Source organism: Miniopterus natalensis, chromosome 7 (genome assembly GCF_054644295.1).
Source record: "Miniopterus natalensis isolate mMinNat1 chromosome 7, mMinNat1.hap1, whole genome shotgun sequence".
NCBI classification, from domain to species: Eukaryota; Metazoa; Chordata; class Mammalia; order Chiroptera; family Miniopteridae; genus Miniopterus; species Miniopterus natalensis.
Window position 1 is genome coordinate 79594813 of NC_142087.1, and position 13189 is coordinate 79608001.

At 54.0% G+C, this 13189-nt stretch overlaps 1 protein-coding gene across 1 annotated transcript in view; it reads right to left on the minus strand.

The window, feature by feature from the left end:
• BMP7 (bone morphogenetic protein 7) overlaps positions 1-2268 on the minus strand; it is a 76332-nt gene extending 74064 nt beyond the window's left edge. The window contains exon 1 of the mRNA XM_016203170.2: positions 1732-2268. Coding sequence (XP_016058656.2) covers positions 1732-2149 — 418 coding nt within the window. The 5' untranslated portion in view covers positions 2150-2268. The remainder of the gene's footprint in view (positions 1-1731) is intronic.
• Between the last annotated feature and the right edge of the window lie 10921 nt (positions 2269-13189).

Here is a 13189-nt window from a genome sequence, read left to right on the forward strand (position 1 = left end):
TGCATTCACTGGGAGTCATGGGTACCCAACAGAAAGGGATGTCATAAATCCCAGCCAGAGAAATGGCCCTGGTTAACCCCAGCTTCAGAACAGCTACAGAGTTCTGCTTTAATTTACTTATTTACATCTATTTGGAATTTCTTCTTTAGTTTCTGGGATAGATCATAAATACACATTGTTTAAAAAAAAAAAATCACAAAGACAAAAGTGCAGGCAATGAAAGATCAGACTCCAGCTTCCACTCCCTAAGCCCCAGCTCCAGCCCCAGCCCCAGCCCCAGCCTTGCCCATCCAGCCCCCAGTAAAGTCCATTTCCAGCTCCTGGTGTCTTCTTCCAGTGGGAAGGGATGATATACAAGCACATATGTAACCTCGTTGATCTGCACCTTGCTTTTTTCCACCTCATACATCTTGGAGATTGTCCTAAATCAGGACATATGGAGCTGCCTCATTCTAACAGGCTGCTTAGTATAACTTAAACTTTCTTGAAGTTATTTTGGCATCTAAACCTCCCACCCCTTGCTCGCTGACACTCGTTTCACTGTTTGATTTTTGGCTATGATTAAGGGCAGACAATGGCATCCGGGGAACCCCGGTACCTTATCTAAAGGGGGAAGCATTAAGGCTGATCCTTGCCTCCCTGCGCCCTCCATCCACGCCCCCAGTGCCGGGGGGGCGCTTGAGTATCACTGTTTCCAGGCTGACACGGCGCCCGTGGGCGTGAGTTTGCTGTCCTGACTTGGTTCGGATTTTCGCAGCAAGTTACACATGCAGAATGAAAGCCGCGCAGGAAACAGCGCTATCGGGGCGTGTTATCTCGGAAACCAAATATTTGACCGTCAGCCTACAGAGCGCTGCCGGGGGTTAGTTTGAGTAAGTCTGGTGAGTCTGCGTGCAGAGGGAGGAGGCGGCGCCCCGCAGCGGCCTCGGGGCTCCGGCTCCGAGCAGCGCCCGAGCCGCCCCGGGCGGCGTCTGCTCCGAGATCCATCCCGCGCCACCCAATCGCCAAAAGCCGTGGTTTGCACGCCACATGTGATAAACGCTGAAAATGGATTCTGCCCGCCCGGGACCTATCATTAAATATTTAAAATAGAAAGCTCGCAATGGCAACGTTTCTTCCCCAGCTCCAGTCCGGAGAGCTGAGAGCGAGGGGGCGCCCGGCAGCCGGGAGGGGGGCCCCCCGAGGCGCTCGGGGCGCGCGGCACGCTAGGGCGGGCGCACCGCGAACGGACAGGTAGGGTAGTGCTAGCCCAGGCGGGGACGGGGGCGCGACGCCCGCGATGCCAGGGCCAGGTAGGGCTGAGCGGAGCCCAGAAAGGGCGGGAAGGCAGCTTCGCGGAGCCGGGCCCTTTAAATCCAGGTAGCGCGGGACGCGCCGGCCCGGCACGGCTCACATGACCGAGCCCCGCGCTTTGAACTGAGCCGCGGCCGGCCCGGCGCCTCCAGCCCCAGAGGGGCGGCCGCCAACTTAACCCGGAGGGGTCTCAGGACTAGTCCTTCCCTCCCCAAAGCTCCCACAGGCCAAATGAGCCTGGCTCGCCCTACCTGGGGCGCGCACAGCGTGGGGTCCTCAAGGACCTGGGGGTAGGAGAGCCTTGGCCAGGCACTACGGTTTTGCAAACGGCCCGAGTGGGACGATGGGTGGACTGGATGTAAGAAGCGGCCCCCTCCTCCCTGTTCCGAAGCGCCTTCTGACCGAGACGGTCACCCCCTCCCTCCTGCCCTCACTCACCGAGGTTGACGAAGCTCATAACCATGTCGGCGTCGGTGAGGAAGTGGCTATCTTGTAGGCTGGCCAGAGGGGGGCCCTGGGTGCTGAAGACCGCCTTGTAGGGGTAGGAGAAGCCCTGGCCGTCGGGCCCGCCGCCCTCCTCCACCGCCATGGCATTGTACAGGTCCAGCATGAACATGGGCGCCGAGTTGTGCTTGCCCTGGAGGTGGGGGCGCGGGCGATGGGGCAAGCCCAAGATGGAGAGGATCTCGCGCTGCATCTCCCGCCGCTCCTGGCTGCGGAGGCTCCTGTGGATGAAGCTCGAGTGCACCTCGTTGTCCAGGCTGAAGTCGGCCAGGGCGGAGCGCAGCAGGAACAGGGGCGCCCAGAGCGCCACGAAGCTGTGGGGCGCCGCGGCGCGCAGCGAGCGCACGTGCATCGCGCCGGCTCTACGCGCAACGCGGGCTCCTGGCACCCGGCACCCGGGCCCGCGCCGCCCCAGGTGGCGGAGGGGGGCAGGCGGCGGTGCACGCCGCCGGGTCACTTGCTGCAGACGGGCCCCGCGGCGCCCGCGCCGGACATGGCCTCTCCCCGGCCCGCTGCTCTCTGCCCGGACGCCCACCCCCGGCTCGGCGCTGGCCCCGGGGCCCCTCGCCCCGTAATCGCCCGGACGCACCGCAGGGCTAAGAAACCAGCTCGAGCGAGCGACCGAGCGAGCAAGGAGGAGGACGCGGGTGGGAGGAGCAGCCAGCAACCCTAGGAGCGCAGAGCGAGGCGGCGGGGCGGCTGGCGAGGCGGGGAGGCGGCGGGCGGCGCGCAGGCGAGCGCTCCTTTTCCCGCTCCTCTCGCGCTCTGGCCCTCGGGCGGCGGCGAACTACCCTTTTTCGAACTCCAGCGTCGAGAGCAGGGGCCCCCGGTCTCTTTCCAGGGCCTGCGTGCCCTTGGTCGCACGAAAGGCCGCCTCGGGAGCCCAGAGCGGTACGCGCTGGGGCCTGGGAGGAGGAGGAGGACGGGCTTCCAGGGGCCCCTCCCGCGCCCGCGGCCTCCCACCTGCCCTCGGCCCCGCCCTCCCCCCAGCTGCGCCCAATGGGTTCATTCATTCCTTCTTGAGCGCTCTACAAATATTTACCGAGTGCCCACGGGGTGCCCAGCGCCCGGCCGGGCGCCACCAGGGTGCGGAGGAAAGAATCCACGCGGGCCCTCCCCTCCCCGCACTGGCAGTCCGGACAGGAAGGTGGCCTGAGAGGGACCGGTGGGACTCGGACCGTGTGGAAGAAGCTGGGGGAGTGTGGAAATTGCGCGGGAATCTGAGAAGGCTCCCCGAAGGAGGGGACCCACAGCCCCTTTGACGCTCTGCCCCCATGTACTCCAGCCACTCTGACCCCTCGGTGTTTCTCCAACTTGTCACCAGTTTGCCTTTGCACTACCTTCAGAAGTATGAGGCTGGCCAGCCCTCCTCCACCTCCAGGTGCCACTCAGGAGCCCACCCCTCCCAGAGACCAGCATAGGTCACTTCCCCACCTCATTCCCACACACTTGTTCTATTTTCACTCCTCTCAGTAGCTGCAGTTACTGAGTTATTCATGCTTTCTTTGTCTTGTCTCCCCCACTGGAAATGAACCACTCTGGGGCCCAGGCTGCACTTTCCTTGGTTGCCCTGTACCCACAGTACCTTGAACCTAGGGCCTGGTAGCCACTGTGGCTGCACAATTGTTTGTTAAGTGAATAAATGAAATCGTGTGAGCTGGAGAATTCCTCCCACCTCCTCCCACTTTGGGCTCTGTTTATTTCCAGCCACTCCTCAGCCTGAGACAGGTACCCCAGCCCATCACTGTGACCTTCCCCATCCGCCCCTGCCTGGCAGCCAGTTTGCATCTAGTTCACCTCGGACCTCACTGGACAGACAGCAGCTCCTCGCCTCCCTTCTTCCCTCCCCTCATTTGTTCATCCCACAAACAATATAGAGATCCACCCACTCAGAGCCCAGTACACACGGGGCATGGGTACAAGCTCCCCAGACAACTCGGAACCTGCTGTGGGACCGTAAGTGAATTACTGCTCTTCAGAGCCTTGGCTTCTTCATCTATAAATATAGGATCAAAATAACTGCCCAGAGTGGCAGTAAGACACATGGGGTGGATGTTTCTCTATGCCTCCTTCCCTCCTGGGGCTGCCCCACAGAAACAAACCCACAAACCAGTGTCGGGTTGGGGCACTGGGATGAAAGGCGAAGGGCTGAATTTGAAGATGGGCTTTCCTTTGGGAGGGTGGTCTGGCTAAGCCTCACTTTGGGGCAGGAGAAAGCTCCAAGAGCTGGTGCAAAGGAACCTGGTCTTCTAGCTTTTCTGGAGCATAGGTGCTTCTGCCAGGAATCCCTTTGGGACTTTTGGAAAAGATGGCAGCCTGAGGGCCCACATGGATGGACACAGGAGAGGCCAGAAGCCAGGCAAGAATTCAAGGCTGCAGGTCCTAGCCATTCATATCACACAGGCAGGCTCTGTTGCACAGGCCTGCCCAGACTGAGAAGGGACCCTGAATCCAGTGCCCAGGGCTGGGCTTTGGCCCACCTGTCAGTCAAGGCACTCTGAAAGCCCCTCCACCTGCCCTTCATCCATTCACTCTTTCCCTCAGCACAGGTTTGTTGAGTACTTCCTGGGTGACAAGCATGGCGGGCTTTGTGACTGTACAACCTGTGTAGGTGCCCAGACCCCAAACTCAGAAGGGCCCCACACTGAACTTTATGCTCTGCTATTGCCATATCACAATTTTTTTTTTTTTAATATATCTTTATTGATTTCAGAGAGAGGAAAGGAGAGGGAGAGAGAGAGATAGAAACATCAATGATGAGAGAGTCATTGATCGGCTGCAGCCCGCAACCCAGGCATGTGCCCTGACTGGGAATCGAACCCTGATCACCTGGATCCTAGGCCACGCCCGGCCGGGCCTTAATAATCTATGAACAAAGGGCTCCCGCTTTCATTTTGTACTGGACCCTGAAAGTCATGTGGACCATCCTGGTGCCAGGCACAGTGCTTGGCTGCAGGGTGCAGCAGTGAGTGAGCCCACACAGTGGCCTCCTCACAGAGCTGGCTTTCAGGCCAGGAACACAAAGTAGGGACTTCAAGTGCAGTTTGGGGTAGGACAGGAGGCTGTGCTTGTCCATGGATTCTCTCAGGGAAGGGTGCGGTGTGCTTAACTGCTGGAGCCAGGGGAGCGGGACATGCAGGAGGGTCAAGGGGGAAAGACCAGAGGGAAAGGCAGTGTGTACTGGGGGGCCTACTGAGGCAGGCGGAGGAGTGCTGGCTGGCGTCGGTGTCCACTGTAGAGTGTGCAGCCCAGACCATTTCAGCCTGTGATAAGTGACAGCATGAAATAAACAAGGTGACATGGCGGGAGGTGGCAACAGGATCTCCTGGAAGAGATGCCACTGGCCTGAGTCCTGGGGGAATGAGAAAGAGAAAGCTTTCCCAGGGAAGGCATCCCAGGCAGAGTAACCAGCAAGTGCACAGCCCTGCAGAGGGAGCGGCAGAAACTGGGCTGCGGGGAGCTGCCAGTGCCTCCCATGGCTGGCCTTCCAGGGGCAAAGCTGCTGCCACTGCCCGGCCACCTCCAGCTCCAGCTGGGGTGAAGGCGCTTGCTTCTCTCAAAGCCTAAAACGCTACTCCCCTGCAGCAGCCTCCTCTGATTTTGAATCTACTCTCAAATCTCTGGGGGAGATTTTAAGGAGCAAATGAGGCTGGGGTGGGAGGGGCAGGTACTAGTGCTGCCAATTTGCATATGACAGCTGATTGGTCAGCATCTGTCCTGCCCCCCCCCCTTGGTCCTGGGAAGGCCCTGAAGGAAGGGTAATAGTCTACCCCTCCGGGCATCTCACGGAGCCCACCGGAGCCTGGCACACAGCAGGTGCTCATAAGTACCTGCTGAATGAACAGTAGTAAGCAGAGCCAATACCTAGGAGCACGGTGGATGAGGGCTGGCTGTACAGGTGTCAGGCTAAGGCATCTCCCAGACCCCTGTCCCACCATCCTTCCTCTGGAGGCCGTCTTTTCTCATGCAAGATGAAGAGGCAACATGCTTTCCATACCCAAGACCTGGAAGAGAGAAGGTTCCTTCTGAACTCCCACAGCCCCCTCTTTGACCTTACCTTTCCTGTGATCCATGCTGGGGGAGGGTTGGGTTCTTTATTTTTCCTGCTTTCTCCCCCAAAGGAGTCCCCAAGACAACACCAGGCCCTCAGTGAATGCTTGCTTGCTTGCTTGCTTGCTTGCTGAATAAATGAATGAATGAATGCAAACATGCAGGCAGGAAATATCTGGCGGGGATTACATCAGATGCTGCTCTGAGAGCTGAGGCCACCAGCAAAGGCTTCACGATTGTTTAGCGAAAGTCTAGGGTGGGAAGCAGCAGCCTGCCCTCCTGGTTTCACACTCCAGCCATGCCACTTACAATTGTGTACCAAGGATTTAACCTCTGTGTATAAGTGGGGCCCTAATACTGCCTCTCTCGTAGGGTTGCCAGGAGTATTCAGAAGTTAATTCAATTCACGTAAGGACTTTGCAAGGTGCCTGTGGCCCAGAGAAAGCACTTGATAAATGTTAGTTACCATCTGGATGAAAAGGAAAATATGTTAACAGGAAAGCCTCCTAAGTTTAAAAACAACAACAGAAGTTTCATGATGGTCTTCTTTTTGGCCAAGCAAAGAAAAGCAAATTTATCCTGACTGAGAGATCCAGCACACAAGCAAGCAGAGCAGAGAGTGGTATTGAGAGTGAAAGGAAAATCCTTATATTCCATGCTCTCATTGTCCCCCCAGCCACTCCTCCCCCATGCCATCCAGGGCCCAGGAACTCCCCAGGGCCTATCCCATTTCCCCCAGCAGCCAGCCTCCCACCCACCCACCCACCCCCCAGTTGTGGTTCCCCAAGCCCAGGCACCCAGCGCTGGACTCCTAGGCCGTAACCGGATCTGCCCCAGTCTGCTCCACACCTGGGGCCCGCTCCCCTGGATGAATGATGGCCTGGAAATGTGAGGGGTGTTATTGTGTCTGGCCCGCCCTGGCAGAGTGTCCGCACCCCTCGCTCACTGGCCTCCCGGCACTGGGCAAGGAGTTTTCATTTCATACATCATCAGTCACATCTTGCCTAAGCGATTTTGACCAAGTCAGCATATGTCTCAAAGGCAATAAAAAGAAGGAAAGAATTCTGCTGACATGCACATTCAGCGCGAGGTAGGGACCTCATCTTCATCGGCAGAACTCTTCTACCATCTGCCTGGAGGAAGCTCGGCTGGCCTGGGGCTCCCCAGGGCCATGACACACAGCTGAGGCGGCCTGAGGGCTGTTCCCTGTCCACCCACCTGGCCAAGGCCTGATGACCTGGGCCTCAGACCCCAGCAGGGAAGAGGAGGCCAAGAGCCTTCTCATGCACAGACTTTAAAATCCTTGCCTGCAGAGATGCACCCTGGAGAGGAAATCGTTTTAGCATACCTGTAATGAAATGTTGCTCTCCAGGCAAATCTTCCCTTGTACTGGAGATACAGACTCATCACTTGCTCACTCTGGGGCTTTCTTTGCACAATTTTTTAAACAGAGGAGTAAGATACTAAACAGCTTCTATCAGTCTTAATTACACGTGGCAGTAGCCACAGTTCCATATGGAAAACACAGATAGACGGACACACACACACTCCAGAGCAAGCTAATGGCCAAGGCAGGATTTGCAGGGTCTCCCATACAGCTTGGAGAAGCTGCAGTTTTGTTTACTACTGTTATTTCTTCCTTGACTGGAGGAAATCTGTCTTGATTTCGAGCATCACTACTCTTGGTTCAGCTTTGGGGGGAGCCCTTTCCCCCTTCCCAGGCATGAATGAGAATGGCTGACAAGTCTGAAGCATTTCCTGTCCACCAGGCACCTGCGAAGCCCCGCACCGCCTCAGCCCACATCACTCTCCAACATGAAGGAGCCTGTTCTGCTTCTCAGGCCACAGAAAAGGAGACTGCGGTTCTGAGAGTGACTTGCTCAAAGTCACACAACTCATCTGTGATGAAACCATTATTCCAAGTCACAGCCCAGGCTCGTAACCATCTGCTAGTTTAGTGATCTGGGAGAAGACCTTTTCCCATTTGCTTGATCCTAAGGCAACACTTCTCCATCCTAACTATGCAGGTAAATTCCTGGGAGCTATCAGAATGCAGCTTCCCACACAGACAGCTGGTTGAGAGGGGTCTGCAATTCTGCACTTTTCCCCAGGTCCAGGGGTGCAGACGCTGCTGATCTGAGGACCGGCTGTGGAAGGGCAAGGCTCTACATTCCTGAATTAACAGCCAATTGTTTGAGGCTCCAAAGGAACCTTAGCTATCTGCCAGCTATTTCAAGTGACGGCCCTATAAGATGCTCATTATTATGATCCCCATTTTACAGATAAGGAAACTGAGACACACACACTTGAGAGAGCCTGCTCACAGCCAGTGTAGGTGACTGCGTGGTGAAATCAGAACTCTAAGGCAGGCTGTCTGGTCCAAGGGCCTGAGTCCTTATGGCCTGGGCTACACCAAAAGGGAGAGTTTGTCTTGGTCCTGTCTGTATTTCCCAGGCCCAGCAGAGGCCTAGCACACAGAATGGGTGCCTCATCAGCATTGATAAATGCCTGGAGTACCTCTGAGCTCCTCTTCAATTCCTTCTTTATACACTTAAAGTACCTACAGGCACCAGTCAGGTAACATAAATACAGAGATGCAGGGCCCATGATGGGAGGCCCAATGAATATTTACCTCCTTCCTAATTCCACTAATAGGGACCATGAGCACTGACACAATGACAGGTGGCGAGGGACAGGAGGCCCAGAGAAGATAGAGGTAGGGACCAGGGTGGACTGGATACCACTGCCCATGGGTGCTGCCCTCCAGGAATTTGATGCCAATGTCACCTGATAGTTCTAATTTTTAAGAGAAGCTGGAAATCTGGGTTGGTGCCTGACAGCTTTCAATGTGTATTTGTTGGCAAATAACTCAATTTGTTTTTGAACCCTTAGACCAAAGGAAACTCATCTACCAGTCAGATTCCACGAAACTGGTTTTCCCTGGCCTTATGGAGGGCTTTGCTGGGTTTGGAGGATTCCTGCCTACCCTGACCCGAACCAAAAAAGCACCAAGGTTGGTGCCCTTCATGAATTTCCACTTAATTCACTATTCAAGGACCACTGAGTGAGGGTTGAGAAGACAGCCTACCAGAGCCCACAAAATCGGGCCCTCTCTTCTCTTGCCTCTCTGTGTTAATACCCTTTTCTTTGGAAAAGAAAAGGGTATTATCTTTATCTTTCTTCTACTTCGGGTTTTATCTTTATTGCCTCCACCTTTGGACACCCTCACTATATAGGTCAGTCTGTACTCATGTAAAAAAAAGGATTTGGGAAGAACAGATTTGAGCTCATCTGACACAGGATGGGAAGATTGATAAGCAGTAGCAGGAATGACACAACTAACTGATGCAGAGTCGCTGCAGGTTATCTTGAATGATCTAGCAGTCCCAATATTAGATGCTATGTCTCCCATTTCACAGAAGGAGAGATGGATGCACAGAGGTCAAAGAACATGGCAAAGACACATAGCCAAGGGAGGGAGCCCCAGCCTTCAGAGCCTGGGCAACCTGATTCTGAGTCCCTTGCTCCTTCCAGCCACACCTCTCCATAAAGCTGGCCAGCAGCTTTGATTTCCAGAGCTCACATGATGACCACTGAGTAAGGTTGCCAGAATTAGCAAATAAAAATATAGGGCACCCAGTTAAATTGGAATTTCAGATAAACAATGACTAATTTTGGGGATAAGTATGTCCCACGCAATTTGGGATATACTTATATTTACAAATTAGTCATTGTTTATCTGAAATTAGAATTTAACTGGGCATCCTGTATTTTATATCTGACAATTCTACACAAAAGGACTCTTCTGGGTAAAGCAAGAAGCATCACCTTGGTCCTAGTTTCTGCCTTGTAGTTAAATACCCACCTCAGGGCCTTTGCACTTGCTGTTCCAGCTGCCTGGAAGGTTCATCTGCCTATATCCACATGGCTCCCCCCTTTATCTCCTGCAAGTCTCTGCTCAAATATCATTTCACCATTGCAGCCTTCTTTGGCCACCCTACCAAAAATCTCTGTCTCCCCAGCCTGCCTTTCCTATCCTCCTGGCCCTCATGTTCTCCTTTTGTCTGTAACACATTTCACCACCTGAAATGTCATCTAGCTCCATGTTTATTGTTTACTGGCTCTCCCCCTCTGCAACGTGGGCACAGATCTTGGTCTGCTTGTTCACTGCTATAAACAGAGCCCAGAATAGTATCTAGTATTCAGTAGACACTCAACAAATACTCGCTGAGTGAACTCCCTGACAGACGTCTTGGTTTCTGTCTGACTCAGAATCAGGAGCTGGGATTGTCACTGGCACCCTGTCACCAAGGTGCTGAGTGATGGCTCATCACGCAGCCCCACCTCACTGGGGAGATCAAGTGACAAAGCGGCCTTGACAGTTGGATAGAGACTAGAAAGGCCACATGTTCAAGTATTCAAGTGTGGTTTCCTTTTCTCCCTCAAGGGTTCATGCTTCCAGACCATGAGTCCCAGGGACACAAACCCTAAAAGCCAACTTTTCCCATTTTACCTACTGCTTAGTGTGTGTGCAAGCTGCGATGTCAAGCACTTTTTCTGTGAAGGAAAACACACTTGCAGACATTATCATCAACATAGCTAATACTCTAGGTCTCCAGGCATGTTGTCTTCATGACCCCATTTAATCTTCACAATTCTTTTGAAGTCATTATTGTCGTACCCATTTTACAGATGAGGCAACTGAGGTTCAGAGAGAGTAAGCAATTTTTCCAAGGTTGCACTACAAGAAAGTAATGAAGTCAAATATGAATGCAGACGGCATGATGTCAGTCTCCAAGTCATTTCCTCACCTGGGAAACAGGCGTAACAGTAGTGCTGCCTTGCTGGGGTCTTGTGTGAAGTACTCATGTAGGCTTGGGCAGGGCAGGCGATGAACATGGGTTCCCCCCATAAGCAACCTAGTCCCCTCCTGGGACAGAGATAATTATGCTAGAGAAGGTCACCTGAGGGCCACCATTTCAAGCTGGCCAGAGTGATCCATGACATGGCTTAGAGCAAGACAACTAGCCAGACTTGTCAGAGTCATTCTCTTGGGAGTCTGAAGTAGAAAATTCTGAGAAAATGGGAGTAGAGCTGGGTCAAGAGGTAGAAAGTGCATTGCCTGGCTAGTGTGGTGTAGGGGTTGAGCATCGCACTATGAACCAGGAGGCCCGGTTGGATTCCCGGTCAGGGCACATGCCCGGGTTGTGGGCTCGATCCCCAGTGAGGGGTGTGCCGGGGGCAGCTGATCAATGACTCTCTCATCACTGATGTTTGTCTCTCTCCCTCTCCTTTCTCTCTCTGAAATTAATAAAACCATATTTTTTAAAAAAAAGAAATAGAAAGTGCAGCCCACATGGCCATGACTGATATGAGCGAGTGCGCGTGATAAGCAGCTCAGGGCCCATGTCTGGGGTGCAGCCCCGGGTCACCCCTCCGACCACAGGCTTGAGAGGTGACCCTCGTACCTGGCAGCACTGGGATTTGGCTTGTTCAGTGGTTCACTCACATATATTTATTTAGTTCCTACTGTGTAACCCTCTGTCAGGCCCTGAGGTGGGAGCAGCGGAAAGACGCCCCAAATCCCTGATATCCTTTTTGGGGGGACAGATGAGAAACAACAATGAGTAGCAAGTGCCACAGAGGAAAAGGAAGCCAAGAGGGGCTGAGCGCAGCAGGTGGGGGCGCGTCTCGGGGAAGGTGATGTCTGAGAAGCAGCCAGTCATGTGACAGGGAAAGGGCGTCCTTAGTGAAGGCATTGGCAAGTGCAAAGGCCCTGAGGCGAATCCCAAGGTCATCTGGGCTACTTGGCCTAACTCCACTTTTTCCTGAGACTTGGTGGTTCCCTGTGCCCAGATCCCAGGGCGCAGGTGTCTTTATGATACCACATTTCTTGGGGAGGCTTGACGACGTACCTAATTCTCACTGCCAGAACTTCCCGCCTGGGCCCCGTCCCCGAGCGGAGTGCAGGCATGGGTGTCGCTGGGTGCTGATCCACTTCTCCTGGCTGGAAGCTCAGCGTCCGCATCAGCCAGACCCTTCCCCGCCAGCTCTGAAGAGTGTGCTCCCAGTAAATTATCTGCAGTTGCAAAACCAGGAAGCGTAATGTTCCCAGACATCAAAGAGGTTGCAAAGGTTGCGGTCACCTTAGGCCCAGGCCTCTTCCTGCAGCTGCTCTGTAGATACCAAGTCCGAGGCTTTTTCCTTAGGCTCCAATGAAGGGTAGACGCTACCAATGCCACCTCAAGCCGCCCTTCCCCCCACTCCCACCCTAATGCCACAATCTGTGGCCCCCATGTCCCTGCACATCTCTGGCACTATGGCCCCTGGTTTTGTTTTTATGGGGTAATATTCTTTGATTCTCAAATGCCCTGTGGGAATTGCTGGGGGTGGGAGGTGGGAACCAGAAAAACAAAACGATGACTTACAGGGGTTCAAAAGCCTCTTTATAACCAGAAAATTTAATTTGCAGAACCAAATTTAATTTGGTTCTTTCATTTCCATTTTTGAAGGAGAAGAAAAAAATCCACTGAGTGTGGCCACCCTGAGTCCCCCTTCCTTGGGGTTAGTTCAAGGCATCTGGGACTTTAGAAAGCCTTCTTGGCATGAAGCAGTAAACAGGCCAAGCAGATAAAACCATCCTGTGTTTAAAAAGTGGATCTGTCTCCAAGGCAGAATTTTTATAGATAAAACAACAGGACGTGACTCGAAGTCATTTGTGCAACTGGCCCCGCGTGGACTCAGCTGTCCCTCAGGAGCTGAGCCCTCCGACGGACAGGAAGGTCTGGGGATTTGGGTCCTTCTCTGCCTGGTTTCAAACAGCCCCCTTGAAGCCCCATTTTCTAGATGAGTTTGGTGTTGCAAGTATCACCTTCACGCCTGTGCTGAGCCATCACCTGGACCGCCCTTTCTCTTTCTCCCTGGTCATTAAGCTGTTTGCACAGAAAAAGGGCTTCCTGGTCCAGTAGGTTTAAGAAGTGATGAGTTCCAGAAGGTTAAACAGGTTTCTCCCCTGCAGGGCTTCTCAGTCTCTAATTAGAGCGCAGTGTTTCCCTGAGCTGCTACAGTAAGCCAGGGCCTATGGGGTGCGAGCGACACAGGCCTCAGTCAGCGTGGTGCCTCTAGTAGGGAGGTCAGGCCTGGGCAGTGCTGGGCCCAGGGGTTCACAGGGTGACCTGTCTCCCTGACTCTGGGGCTCTATCTTTCAATCTGGCATCTGTTTGAATGTTGGCTTCATTATTTCCTACCACAGACAGGCTTCCTCTGCAGGGCAGGGGGGACTCAGGGACTGATTGCTCCAGAAGGAGTACAGTGTCAGGGTGTGACCCTGGGGGAGATGGTG